Below are 15,132 nucleotides of genomic sequence, written 5' to 3'. Positions count from 1 at the left end.
GATTTTGACTTTAAAGAGACGGAAAAATGAAGCCTTGAGAGCTGGAGTAGCCTGTGCAATCAAGGTCAGGCTGATTAAGTGGTGGGACAAGAATTTGAAACTAAATGAGTAACTCAAAAGCCTGTTCTCTTTGCCACCTCAATACACTATTTAGAATTATCTCCTATCATTAAAAATTCTTTGGTGAAGCAGATAGTAATTCATTTTCTGAAAAAACTGACTTCTTTTTTTGCCCAGTTGATATTTTTCTCTTTCAGCTGCTTTCAAATGACTATACCATAAACTTTATGAGTATTTATTTATTTATTTTTAAGTTTTAATTTTAATTCCAGTTAGTTACCATACAATGTTATATTGGTTTTATGAGAGTATTAAAATGTTTGATTTTCCTTAATGCTATTTTATTCCCTGTCCAAGGCCATAACAAATGTATAGCAGATATATGCCATTTCCTGAATGCATTCTCCTGTTGCTTGCTTTGGATACATCTACAACAGAGAAATCCATAGAGATATAGCAATTCTCTTCTTTCAAGACTATGGGCAAAGAACCCATCTTTCTTCAGGGCCTCAGCAGAGGTCTTCCTGTCCCATTGATGAAATAGGACAACAAGTAGTAAGCATCCTTGTTGGTGTTATTTTGGAGTAGGGATGGACTAACATTGTCTTTCAATGGTCTGTTTCTCAATTTTCCTTATGACCACTGGCAACATGTTAGGGAGCGTGTGTGGTCCTCAACAAAAAAAATCATGGTACTGAGAAAGCAGAACTAGTTTTGTAGTCATAGTTCTAACTCTAGTTCCGCTACTTACAAACTATATCTCTAGTACCTAGAAATTGCCTAGCATGTGACAAGGGCTTAATAAATATTCACTTAGTAAATGAATAAAAAGTGAATGAATGACTGACTATAGTTCTCTAAGGATCAATTCCCTTTTCAGTCAAATGAAGATAATACTACCTCTGTATATAGGACACATGATCAGTGGTAGTTATTATGAATATATAACAAATGGCAAAAAGTTTAAGAGTACCTTCAATGTAGATTTGTATACTGGGCAAATCTTTTGAGTTTCCCTTTCTTTCTTTCTTTTTTTTTTAATTGTTTAGATTCTTTTTTTCCTTTATTATGTTATGTTAATCACATACATTACATCATTAGTTTTTGAGGTAGTGTTCCATGATTCATTGTTTGCGTATAACACCCAGTGCTCCATGAAGTACGTGCCCTCTTTAATACCCATCACCAGGCTAACCCATCCCCCCACCCCCCTCCCCTCTAGAACCCTCAGTTTGTTTCTCAGAGTCCATAGTCTTTCATGGTTAATGAAGGGGGGGAAATCGGAGGGGGAGACGAACTGTAGTGGTTTTCAAACTTCTGTTTTTAGAACTTGTTTACACCCTTAGCAACTACTGAGCTCCTGAAATAAGTTTTATGTGGGTTATTTTTATCAACATTTACTGTGTTAGAAATTAAAGCTGAAATACTTAAAACATATTTATCAATTCATTAAAAATAACAATACTAAACCCATTACATGTTTATAAACACCAGATTTTTATGAAAAATGGCTCTATGTTCCATAGGGAAAAGTTTAGTAAGAAGAATGGTAATGTTTTCCCATTTTTGCAAATGTTTTTAACGTCTGGCTTAATAGAACATAACTGGATTCTCACATCTACTTCTATATTAAACCAGTTACAATATGTTGGCTTATGCCTTAGCTAAAATTTATGAAGCAAATCCGGCCTTACATAGATATATAGTTGAAAAAGGGAGGAGTATTGTAATAAATAATTATAAATATTCTTTGATACACCCAAACTGACAAGTGGAAGTTTCTTCAAGTATGTGAGGAATTTGAAACCATTAATGAACTTTTTGTACTTTGCTATATTAAGATCCACTGACCTAGCTCACTCTTTGAATGGATCTTTTACCTGTGCATTATTTTATAACATCATGCACTGGTCATGTGGAAAATACTGGTTTACTGACTTAAGCATTTATCTTTAATGTTGATATAACTATATGATATCATTAAATGTTGACATAACTATATGATAAAATTAAAGCTGATGTCATCAGAAAATTATTTAAGCTGTCAGTCTTACGGTGGAGGATATAACATTTTGCTTAAAAGCTCAAATTTTATCAATGGCAACAAGTACTGTCAGCTCTCTTTTCTTGAAGTGATCAACTCACTTTGTTCATTCTGTAGAAAATGTTTGCCAAATACCCAGGCTATCTAAGTATAGTTTGTATGTCAGTTATTTCAAGTAAAAGTGATGTTCTCTAAGAAAAAATGACTAGTAGTTCAGCTCAAGCAACCACACAAGTGCTTTTCTTTGAGACTACCTTTGTACTCTGAAATGCAGCAGAAATGCATTCTCCATACCTCTTATTGTATCACACAAAGTATAAAAAGATTTAATAAAATAATTTAATTGCACATAATGGATGTAAAGAATATGACTACTAGTATAGTTTTGGTCATGACCTTGATTTGTGTGAAGGTGCCAACAGTTTTACACAAGACTGATTTTGTGCCACCAGTGCAAATGTCAACACAGTAAAAAAATGGAAAAGTCTTTTTACTGTCATGAAAATAATTTGACCTCATGAATCCACTGAGAGGGTTTAGAGGACCTCCAGAACCATGGACCATATTTTGAGAACCACTATTATAATATTGCCTCTGACAGGGAAAACAGGAATGAAATATTATTTTCATTATCCATTTACCCTACGCAATTCATTCCCCCTGTAGATCTTCTTTAGGACTGTTTATGAAACTCAACGCTCTAGTTACAGAGCAAACATAAAATACCAGAGGTTTTATTTTGAGTTTTAAAGGCACTAGAATTTACATCACACACTCCCATCATATTATCTGCTATAGAACTTTTGACTTAAATAGGGGTAAAAATAAAGTATCTCAAACACAAGCTTTAGCTTGGGGCCCTTGAAACATCTTTTTCCCTGGGGCATAGAAAAGATATGCCTTTTTCAATTTAAGCTGTGCTATAAATAAGGTAATATTTTATAATAATCCTTGGTGTTTATCAGTAACAGTAAAAAAAAAAAACATTCACTTTTTTTGTTTGTAAAGAATCTGTAATGCGTTCATAGGCATCCTATAGCTTCACGCCTTAGCACTGCATCCTAGACACAAATTCACACAATTAAGGGGAAACAACTACAACTGTGTGAACAATTAAACTGCAATATCCAGTCACTGGATTTTCTAGATAACTGAAGTTAAGCATTTCTTTCAACTAATCAACATTACAGAAAGAAATCAATACATGTATAAGAAATGTCACATTTGACAACTGATTATGAAGTGATTGCTAGTTTAGAGAATTTAGCAATTCTGAACATTTAACATGATTATGCTCTGTCCAAAGGGCTGTGCAACTTTATTAAGAAATTTCTGTTAGATTTTCATGCAGCATATTTCATTTTTCATAGATCCTATACTTTTTGAAGATGTTCTTCTTTAGCATATTCTGTGTTTGAAAATACAAAGATGTGCACCCATATAGAGAATTACAGTCAACTTTGATAGTAAATATTATGTTATCACATACACAAGAAGACACTCTACTCCCCTTGTGACATGTACTTTACCTTGTATCACATTTAATACTTCATTAGATGATCGCTTTCCCATAATAATCAGAAAAAGTGGAAACTGATCTGTTTTTTGAGTCCGAATGGTTTGTGCAACAACACTGCCAAAATGTCTATTGCACATTGTCAGAAATCTAAAATGAGACAAAAGCCAAAGTAAATTTCATTTCAGAGTTTAATAAATTTACTAGTACCCCAACAGAAAACTCACTATTTTACTAATTATGTTAGTAATAATTAGATAGCCTGTCTGATATCAATATATAAAATCTTGCTATATTGAGTTTCAACTACATCTTAAATGATATAGAAATGACTATCATATAGAAAGGCAGGCAGCACACCCTAAATGGTGTCTGGGGCTGACAGCATAGGATTCTTAGTCTTAAACGTTGCAAGCTATGTTGACCTAGACTATGAGAAAAACAAACTGAATTTTAAGAGGAAATAATTTCTTAAATAGGACAAATATTGTATGGTACAAAGTTAAATTGACTGGCAGCATCCTGGTCTAAACAGGATTTAGCAACATTTTCACAAGTCTTTAGAATCAAGAATTGTACTTTAGAATTGTGTTTTCTCCAGTAGTAGCAAGTCTTCTGGTTTCATACTTACCATGGGATAAAAATAATAATTCTAAGCTTTTGACCAAAAAAAGCTCAGAGATATTAGCATACTGAAGTCTAGCATTAGTATTCTTAACACGATCTGGAATAAATGAAAAAACTGATAAAGCTTTTCTCTTCTATTAGAGGACTGTTTGAAATTAGCATTTCTTTCAAGAGAAAAGGGTAGCTTATGATATGTTTTCAGATCTGATGGTAAAAAGTAAATGTCATAATAATAATGAATTATGAAAGACCAAATGCAAATATAGAATGCTTTAATAAGATCCAATTTAATAAAGTCTGTAAAAATAATGGACTTTTAATAACACAGGTCACAAAAGGCAAAACAGTGGAAATTCTGGGGACTAGCCACTGGTACTGGCTTATTAATTCTTAATTATGTTCATGAAAGGCAACTTAAATCGTGTGTTTTCTTATGCCTTATGATAATATTTTAGGTAACAACTCCTCTGAAATGTATGTTCTAGCTGATGAGCAAAATCCTGTTGTCACATGCATTAGAAGGTAAATCTATTTGAAAAGACAAACGGCATTAAAATGTCATGTGCTCAGATTCATTTGATAACCAAATTCAAAACAGAATCAAACCTCTTAATTTTTAAAGCCAATATATCTCTTGTCTATAGACATTCATTCCAGAAATTTAGGTTGAATTCTCCACAAAACCTGTGCTGTGACTATAAAAGTAGACCATGTTAAGGGCCACTAGAACTGTCAGCAAGAGTGTCAAGACAAGTTAGCACCACCGCAATAAGTTCATTGGGAGGCGGTTTCATATTTACATTTGGAGCAGCAATAACCAGACTTCATGGCAATTTGAAATGACAAGGCCCTAAGAAATCCATTGTTGGCCATGAAATATCAGTGCTCCCATGAAAATTCAGATCTTCACATTCCAGAACTATTACATGATAAAAGGTGCTCAAGCAGCCTAAGCCTCTGGTACCAAATTTCATACCCATATAGCTTTAATTCATCAACAGAGATGTGTAGATCAGGACACTAGAAAGTTAGGATCTCATTTTTCTTTCTGCTCTTACGAAAATATTTGAAGTCTATCTTGATCCTGATTTGATCACTGTTGACCTCTGAATTTAAGGATGTCAAAAAACAGTTGGAATGTCATTGCCTACAAAAGGGAGAAAATAAGTCCTTGTTGCTTTCACACCAATGGATTAAGTGGATATCACACCGTAGATGCCCATCACAGCACTAGCCTCACAAGTGATATTAAATACTAATACTAAACAAGATACCCCCAAAAAAGGAAGGGAGGAAAGAAAAGGAAGGAAGGAAAGAAAGAGAGAGGGAGGCGGGCAGGCAGGCAGACTGGCTAGCTTAATGGTTTAAAGAATTCAATTTCAAGGTAATTTTGCCCGGAAATTGTGTACTTCCCAAATTGTCTTTTTATGAAAATGAGCTAGAAGGAAAAACAATTATGAGAATATAGGTATCTTATTAGGTTTAAATTCATATACAGCACAAATTTCAAAACTTTATAAAACATATTCGAGAGATACAGCCTTCAAAGGTACATTAGGTGTTCAATTAATTATAAAAAACAACATGATCAGTTTTTTGCCAGGTATTGGCAAGTCATTCTAATGTTTTGGAAGTAGCTGAGAAATACACAGGGATCCCGCAGCCAGTTGATGCTTCCTAGTGGCCTTAACTAACAATTTGTTCTAATCAAAGAGAGACTTTGTTAAAATTTTAATTAATCTAAATTAATCTTCCTAGGATCTGAATCATGTTTACTTTGAGATTTTCAAATTATAATAATTGAGAGCCTATAGGACCAATGGACAGCCCCAAATTACAAAATTCCTACTTATTAGTTCCTTCCATTACAATTTACAAGAACTTCACAATGCAGATATCAAATCTTTCTCATGGCTGGGGGACTCTGCTTCTTCCTCCCAACATCATTCACAGCATGAAGTTATCATTCACGGTATACTACCAACTGCAAAAGTCCAGTTCAAAACATTACCACAAAAACAGACAAGGGAAAATCAAATTGTTTCAAGAGAAAAAATGTGGTTCTCATAACTGCGGCATTGTCTTCCCTTTTAAAGAGATAAAAGTGTGCTGGTGCATCTAATGGCAGCACCAAACTTGTCAGTCTAACTGCATATGGTGTTCATGAGAGTCAGGTGTCATGAAGGGATAATTGGTTTCCACAGCAATTGGATTCCTGCAATCCTAAAACCAAAAGGGGAAGCAATGGCAACTGTTCTGTGGCAAGGAGAAATGGCTTTGTTTTTTAATTATAAAAGATTTAAATAAATGAAACCTACTCATCATATATCTATTTGATAAGAGAGAGTAAGTTGCCAAATCAACCCCCAAAACCAAAAGCTAAAGTGACAAATTTGAAAAGACAAAGAACAAACGCCCTCACTAAGAGGGTAAAGTGAAGGTGGGAGGAATGGGGGTAGGGAGGAAGGGGAAGAAGAAGGAAGGGTTGAGAAAATGAATGAAAACAGTTAATGACAAATCAGGTACAATATAGCAACTCATTGGTCCCTGGGGGCTGGGTGGTAGAAGTGGTGGTGGGGTTAGTGAGTGAGAAGTCTCAAACTTCTGCCTTACTGAAGAAACAAAATATAATTAAGTAGCTCATATTCATCAGTTATTATTAGAAATCTAAAATTAGAAAGATACAATCTTATCTTTTAATCTGAAGTTTGGGGAGAAAAACAAGCAGAACATCTAATGGCTAGCATATATTAATCATTAGTAAAATTTTCAGTCTTTGAAGCATAGATCTTTTCTATCTTGCTAATGGAAACCAGGATTACTAATAAATCAGATAGGGGAAGAAGTAATCTCATTTTAATTCAAAACAGGATATAGTTTAGTTTCTTTCAAAGTCATAATTAAACCAGTCACTGACTTTTATTAAGCTGTATTCCAACATAAAATATATACTAAAAGAAAAAGCAAATTAGGGGGAGAGTGGTGAAATTCCACAAACATTTACTGACTACCTACAATAAACCAGGTAATGTAAAAGGAGGCACATCTGATAAAAAAAAATGGAAGCAGAAAACTGCTAATGACTGTGTGAGGCTTCCTGATAATTACATTTCAATATGACCTCCAAAGAAGCCTCGGATGCAAAATGGGAATAACACGTATTTTTAAAACACATATTCTTATAAGATACAAAAAGTTTACTCAGGATTATGCTCAAAATATGGTATGCCCTTAACATTGGTAGCTATTTTATTATTAACTGCATAATGATATTTAACATTTTTATCACAACTACTTTCAGGATTAAAATGATAGCTTATATCTATGGGCCAACACTGATATTTTGCATAGTAAGAATTGTTGACTAAAAAATATAGTCACTGGTTTTATATTAATTTAGAGAATAAAAGGGCAAGTATTAATATTTGGAAAATAAGAAAATACATGATGCTGCAGCTGTGATACTACAAACTTTACACATTTAAAGGTGGATATTATAGGCACAATACAGTTATATAGCTAAATGCAATCAGAATCTGCTTTTCCAAACTTAACTCATGTTTAATAAAAGAAAAATTAAAAAGTGGATACAGAACTAAAATAACTATTTTTTAATTAAGAAGGCTCTTCCTCTTAAAACAGACCAAATTAGCAGTTTTTGCTATAGTAATAATCCTAGTTACTTACACATATTCCTTCATGTGTCGAGGGTTTTTTTTATCATCAGTAGAAAAACCAGAACATGAGATAGAGAAAGGAACCTAGAGATCATCTACCTATCTACCCAACACACAATTCTCCTTTCTTCCCCTTTTCCCTTTAATAGGAAAATTAAAGCCAAGGTTCTTTATTTTTTTTAATTTTATTATGTTATGTTAGTCACCATACAGTACATCATTACTTTTTGATGTAGTGTTTCGTGATTCATTGTTTTCGTATAACACCCAGTGCTCCATGCAATTAAGGAGGCTTAATATTACCATCATTGGGCTAACCCATCCCCCCACCCCCCTCCCCTCTAAAACCCTCAGTTTGTTTCTCAGAGTCCATAGTCTCTCATGGTTCATCTCCTCCTCCGATTTCCCCCCTTCATTTTCCCCTTCCTTCTCCTAATGTCCTCCATGCTATTCCTTATGTTCCACAAATAAGTGAAACCATATGATAATTGACTTTCTCTGCTTAACTTATTTCACTTAGCATAATTCCCTCCAGTTCCATCCATGTCGATGCAAATGGTGGATATTCATCCTTTCTGATGGCTGAGTAATATTCCATTGTATATATGAACCACATCTTCTTTATCCATTCGTCTGTTGAAGGGCATCTTGGCTCTTTCCACAGTTGGCTATTGTGGACATTACTGCTATGAACATTGGGGTGCATATGGCCCTTCTTTTCACTACATCTGTGTCTTTGGGGTAAATGCCCAGACGTGCAATTGCTGGGTCATAGGGTAACTCTATTTTTAATTTTTTGAGGAACCTCCACACTCTTTTCTAAAGTGGCTGTACCAACTTGCATTCACACCAACAGTCTAAGAGGGTTCCCCTTTCTCCACAACCTCTCCAACATTTGTTGTTTCTTGCCTTGTCAATATTTGCCATTCTAACTGGTGTAAGGTGGTATCTCAATGTGGTTTTGATTTGAATTTCCCTGATAAGCCAAGGTTCTTTAATGTGTGAAGTGACACTTGTCAAATTACTAGCACTGCTAAGCATACCAAAATCAGGCCAGCCAAAGAGTTTTGTCTCTTACCACGACATCATTTCTGTGAGTCTGCAATGCCTATCCAATTGTTCACCTCATTCTGGAGTTCGCACTGGGAATGACCTTCAGCATCCCTGACACATGCCCCTTTGTCCTTTGAGGGTGACTTTGATTTTTGGAAATAGTCTTACATCTGATTCAAACTGAGTTAGGTAAACAAGGTACATGACTAAGTTGGGAGACAATGACTATATAGGCAGTGATCTTCAAAATTTAATGGCTTAGGAATCACCTAGGGAGTTAAAAAAATTTTTTTTTCAAGATGAATGAATGAATTCATTTATTTATTTTGAGAGAGAGAGCATGCCAGCCCATGAGCAGGAAGGGCAGAGGGAGAGGGAGAGAGAATCTGAAGCAGACTCCACGCTGAGCGTGGTGCCCAACATGGGGCTCGGTCTCACAATCCTGAGATCACGACCTGAGCCAAAACCAAGAGTTGGTCGCTTAACCAATTGCGCCACCCTGGTGCCCCTAGGGAGTTTATTCTAAAAGGCAAGTTCCTCAGCCCCATCCTTCAGAGATTCTGGTTCAGTAGATCTGGGGAAAGACTCAGGAAATTGCCTGTTTTAATAAGCTGCCAACCCACCCAGGTGATTGTGATGTAAGTGATCGCTGGACCACACTGAGAAACACTGCTTTCAGGACACAGGACTGTTTTCCTTGTAAGGCTTTAGGCTGTCTTGGAATGCAATTCTTTAAGAAGTTGTCCCCAAAATATTTTGGGCAACAGCAGTTTCAGTGGAGCATATATCTACTTTCCTGAGGTGATGATCACATTGAAGATGTTAATTCTCACTTGCTTCATTTGTGTAGGTGAGCTGCAATGTCTCTGTGAGACAAATAAAAATATACCTCTAAAGCCTGTGAACTATAGGTGATACAGAAAAACAAAGGAGGGAAGGGGAGGCTTCAACATAAAATAGGGAACATCTCACTGAAAAGTTGGTATTTGGTTAAAGACTCAAAAAAGGTGAAGGAGGAAGTGAAACACATATCTTTGGGAAGAGAATTCCAGGCAGAAAGAACAGCAAATACCAAGACCTTGAACTTGGAGAGTATCTAGCATATTTTAAAGGTAAAAAGGAGGTTAGTATAGCTAGAGCAGAGTGAAGCATAAAAGACAAAACTGATAATTTTGACTATTTCTATACGGTAAAAAACAGTTTAACAGATAAACAGGGGAAAAATTCTGAATTTCAAAGCACAGAAAAAGGGCTAATTTCCCTAATATATAAAGAACTCTTTACAATAAGGAAAAGATCAACAATTTATGAAGACAGCTCCCAGAAATGGAAGTAGTAGTGGCTCATAAACATGTGAAAAGATACTCAAAATAACTCATAATGAATTAACTTCTAATGAAAGCTACACTAAGAGGGATGCCTGGCTGGCTCAGTTGTTGGAGTGTGCAACTCTTGATCTTGGGGTTGTGAGTTCCAGTCCCACACTGGGTGTAGAGATTGCTTAAATAAATAAACTTAAAAAAAATAAAGCTACACTAAGAAACTATTTTTCATATGCAAATTAATAAAGCAAGGTTATAGGGATATAGGCATACTTGTACACTATTAGAGTGAAATTGGCACCAACTCCCTTGTGGGTAATTTGCCAATATCTATGAAAATTAACAGCACACACATACCCTTTTCTTTCTTCCAACTTTTTATTTAAATTTCAGTTAGTTAACATACAGTGTAATATTAGTTTCAGGTGTAGGATTTAGTGATTCATTACTTACATGCAACACCCAGTGCCCATCACAAGTGCCCTCCTTAATACCCAGCACCCATTTAACCCATTCCTCACCCACCTCCTCTCCACCCACCCTCAGTTTGTTCTTTATAGTTAAGTCTGTTTTATGGTTTGCCTCTCTTCCCCCCGTTGCCGCTATATTCATCTGTTAAAAGAATGCACACATACTCTTAACCTAGCACTCCTACATCTGGGAATTTAGTTTAGATATATTTTCACGTGGGAAATCATCTACGTATACTGTTACTATTGAATTGTAGTAGCAGAATATTGGATGTCCATGTGTAGGAAGGATCTTATTAAAGAAATTATAGTATCTTATGGAATTTAAAGGGATAATATTTAGCCACAAAACAGAGTTCTTTATGAACTGATATGGAATATCTTTAACATTTAATGTTAGTGGAAAAAGTAGTGTGTTGAATAGTCTTTACCATTTGTGTAAAACGGGAAAAGTAAGTATATATTAGCTTGTTTATACACATAAGATAATCTCTGGATGGATAAATAACAGTGCCTCTGGGGAGGGTAACTTAGAGACAGGAGTAAGTACGAGACTTTCATTTCATACCTTTTTATACCTTTTGAGTTTTGATTAATGTGCATTTATTAGCCAGTCAGGAAATATCAAATTTGAAAGATAGTAAGTCCCTTAAAAAATAAAAATTGCATGTAACATCAATTCCATTAACTTTTTTAAAATTTAAACTCAATTCATTAACATATAGTGTATTATTAGTTTCAGAGGTAGAGTTCAGTGATTCATCAGTTGTATATAACACCCGGTGCTCATTATATCACGTGCCCTCCTTAATGTCCATCACCCAGTTACCCCATCCCCCACACCCCGCTCCCCTCCAGCAACCCTCAGTTTGTTTCCTATGGTTAAGAGTCTCTGATGGTTTGTCTCCCTCTCTGATTACGTCTTGTTTTTCCCTCCCTTCCTCTATGCTCCTCTGTTTTGTTTCTTAAATTCCATATATGAATGAAATCATATGATAATTGTCTTTCTCTGACTTATTTCGCTTAGCATAGTACTCTCTAGTTCCATCCACATCATTGCAAATGGCAAGATTTCTTTTTTTTGATGGGTAAGTAATATTCCACGTATATATACACTACACCTTCTTTATCCATTCATCTGTCGATAGACATCTGGACTCTTTCCATAGTTTGGCTATTGTGAACATTGCTGCTATAAACATTGGGGTACAGGTGCTCCTTCGGATCACTACATTTGTATCTGGGGTATACACCTGGTAGTGCAATTGCTGGATCATAGGGTAGCTCTATTTTTGGGTTTTTGAGGAACCTCCATACTGTTTTCCAGAGTGGCTGCACGAGCCTGCATTCCCACCAGCAGTGTAAGAGGGTTCCCCTTTCTCCACATCCTCACCAACATTTGTTGTTTCCTGTTTTGTTAATTTTAGCCATTCTGACTGGTGTGAGGTGGTATCTCATTCTGGTTTTGATTGTATTTTCCTGATGCCAAGTGATGTTGAGCACGTTTTCATGTGTCTGTCAGCCATTTGGATGTCTTTGCAGAAATGTCTGTTCATGTCTTCTGCCCATTTCTTGATTGGATTATTTGTTCTTTGGGTGTTGAGTTTGGTAAGTTCTTTATAGATTTTGGATACTAGGCCTTTATCTGATATGTCATTTGCAAATATCTTCTATTCTGTAGGTTGTCTTTTGGTTTCGTTGACTGTTTCCTTTGCTGTGCAAAAGCTTTTTATCTTGATGGAGTCCCAATAGCTCATTTTTGCTTTTGTTTCCCTTTCCTTTGGAGATGTGTCTAGCCAGAAGTTGCTGTGGCCAAGGTCAAAGAGATTGCTGCCTGTGGTCTCTTCTAGGATTTTGATGGATTCTTGTCTCACATTTTAGGTCTTTCATCCATTTTAGTCTATTTTTGTGTATGGTGTAAGAAAATGGTCCAGTTTCATTCTTCTGCATGTGGCTGTCCAATTTTCCCAACACCATTTATTGAAGAGACTGTCTTTTTTCCACTGGATATTCTTTCCCGCTTTGTTGAAGATTAGTTGACCACAGAGTTGAGGGTCCATTTCTGAGTTCTCTATTCTGTTCCACTGATCTATGTGTCTGTTTTTGTGCCAGTACCATACTGCCTTAATGATTACAGCTCTGTAATATAGCTTGAAGTCTGGAATTGTGATGCCACCAGCTTTTGTTTTCTTTTTCAACTTTCCTTTGGCTCTTCGGGGTCTTTTCTGGTTCCATACAAATTTTAGGATTATTTGTTCCAGCTTTCTAAAAAATGTTGATGGTATTTTGATAGGGATTGCACTGAATGTATGGATTGCTCTGGGAAGCACAAACATTTTAACAATATTTGTTCTTCCAATCCATGAGCATGGAACATCTTTCCATTTCTTTGTGTCTTTCTCAGTTTATTTCATGAGTGTTCTACAGTTTTCAGAGTACAGATCCTTTACCTCTTTGGTTAGGTTTATTCCTAGGTATCTGGTGGTTTTTGGTGCAATTGTAAATGGGATAGATTCCTTAATTTCTCTTTCTTCTGTCTCGTTGTTAGTGTATAGAAATGCAACTGACTTCTGTGCACTGATTTTATATCCTGCCACTTTGGTGAATTCCTGTATGAGTTCTAGCAATTTTGGGGTAGAGTCTTTTGGGTTTTCCACATAGAGTATCACAGTTGCATAAACTTTTAACACAATATTAAACACATTTGTCTATTTTTTATTGGTCTTTTGTTCAAATATATCTTTTCCTTTTTGTGGTAATTACTATATGAATGAATACAATCTTTTAGCCTTCTATGCAATAGTAATCGAACTGGCATGTTACTTAAGTTTGAATAATATTCCATTGAGATGTATATGTTGCTATATTCATAACTATTCACCTGCAGCTAGATTTTTCTTTCTAGTTTTTTATCATTATAAATAATACTGGGATAAATAACCAGAAGTATTTCCTTAAGACAAAAAGTCTGTACAGTGGAATTACAGGGTAAAAGGTAAAATCACTTAATGACTACTGATCCATATTATCAGTATGTATCAGTCATTTCCTAAAAGGATGGTATAATGTCTCTCAATGAAAATGCAAATACTGTATGCATGTTAGAACACAGCCAAACTAAAGACAAATTTAAGAAAACACAGGTGAGATTTTGGGAAGATTTAATCTAAAAAGCATCCCTTACCTGTCTGAGGTTTATTGGACTTCCCAGTAACAGTAAACTGTTAAATTGTCTCAAATGATTAGTAGAGTTTTAAAAAAAAGCAATTAACTTCTTAATTTATCTCCTTATTTCACTCAAATGAAAAGGCTTTGAGGCACTGACAGTTTAATGACTATCGGGTCATTATTTATACTAATTTTTTGGAAGGACAATAATCATAAATAGATAATTAGCTTTTTCTCACCACTAGTAAGAACATAAAACATTCATTTTAAGTACCCCATATAAATCTTAGTTGGGAGGAATAACAGAGAATATCTAATCCAATCTCTTATCAAATGCAAAGATTCTTCCTGTAGCAATGTAAAGAGAAGATTCATTTTCCAGGGCTGTATAAGAGAGTAAATTTAGGTTAAATGATAGATAATATTTTTTTTGTGTTCTGCCTTTTACCAATTAATCAATATTTAGGAGGGCCTACTAAATATATGACAAGATAAGACATGGTTTCTGTCCTTAAGATACTAAGGATATTTTGGGTTTGGTAAATCAAGGCCTGTAAACAGGAAATATAATCTGGTATTTAACTGGGGCCTGGATTTAGTGGTTCAGATGAAGTGCTGGAGAGATTCAGAGAAGGGGCCCAGAAGTCAGGGAGAATTTTGTATTCCATGATGGTACTCCTAGACAGCTGTTAGAAGGAAACAAATCATCCCTTATTCACCTCTGCATTCCTAGCACCTAGTGACTAATTATATTTATTACGTGAATAAGCCAATTCAGCCTCGTTAACTTTTATCTCCACTATAACAATGCTGATCACACAACTTTCCTTTACCTCTTCCAACCACTTCTGAAATCAATTTAATTAAGATGGTTGGCATGAATTATCATGGTCTCTAAAACCTCTTCCACTGTGCTTCTATCACCATAGGCATTTGGACCCTCAAAATAAGCAGGTATTGGTCCACAAGTTCATGACTTTAAGCTTCCCTTCTGATTTTTTAGCATACTGCAGTTTTCACATAATTTCATCCTGTCACCACCCACTGACCGAAAATGTGATTTTAAAGACGTGTAAAATATTGAAACATTAACATATTAGGGGTGCCTGGATGGCACTGCAAGCAGTGTAATTCTGTAGGAAGAACAGACATAGGCATCAAACAAACCTGATTTTGTCACTTACTAGTTGTTTCT

At 35.3% G+C, this 15,132-nt stretch overlaps 1 protein-coding gene across 3 annotated transcripts in view; it reads right to left on the bottom strand.

The window, feature by feature from the left end:
- Positions 1–15,132, bottom strand: part of FAF1 (Fas associated factor 1) — a 489,058-nt gene that overhangs the window by 88,796 nt on the left and 385,130 nt on the right. For all 3 annotated transcript variants that reach the window (XM_028106760.2, XM_028106761.2, XM_028106762.2), the window contains exon 14: positions 3,634–3,770. In XM_028106760.2, coding sequence (XP_027962561.1) covers positions 3,634–3,770 — 137 coding nt within the window. The remainder of the gene's footprint in view (positions 1–3,633; positions 3,771–15,132) is intronic.

This window comes from Eumetopias jubatus, unplaced genomic scaffold (genome assembly GCF_037043125.1).
Source record: "Eumetopias jubatus isolate StellerSeaLion01/CBP00866 unplaced genomic scaffold, mEumJub1_p1.0 scaffold_4, whole genome shotgun sequence".
NCBI lineage: Eukaryota > Metazoa > Chordata > Mammalia > Carnivora > Otariidae > Eumetopias > Eumetopias jubatus.
Note: the sequence above shows the minus strand (reverse complement) of the source record. Positions and strands in the feature narration are given on the sequence as shown.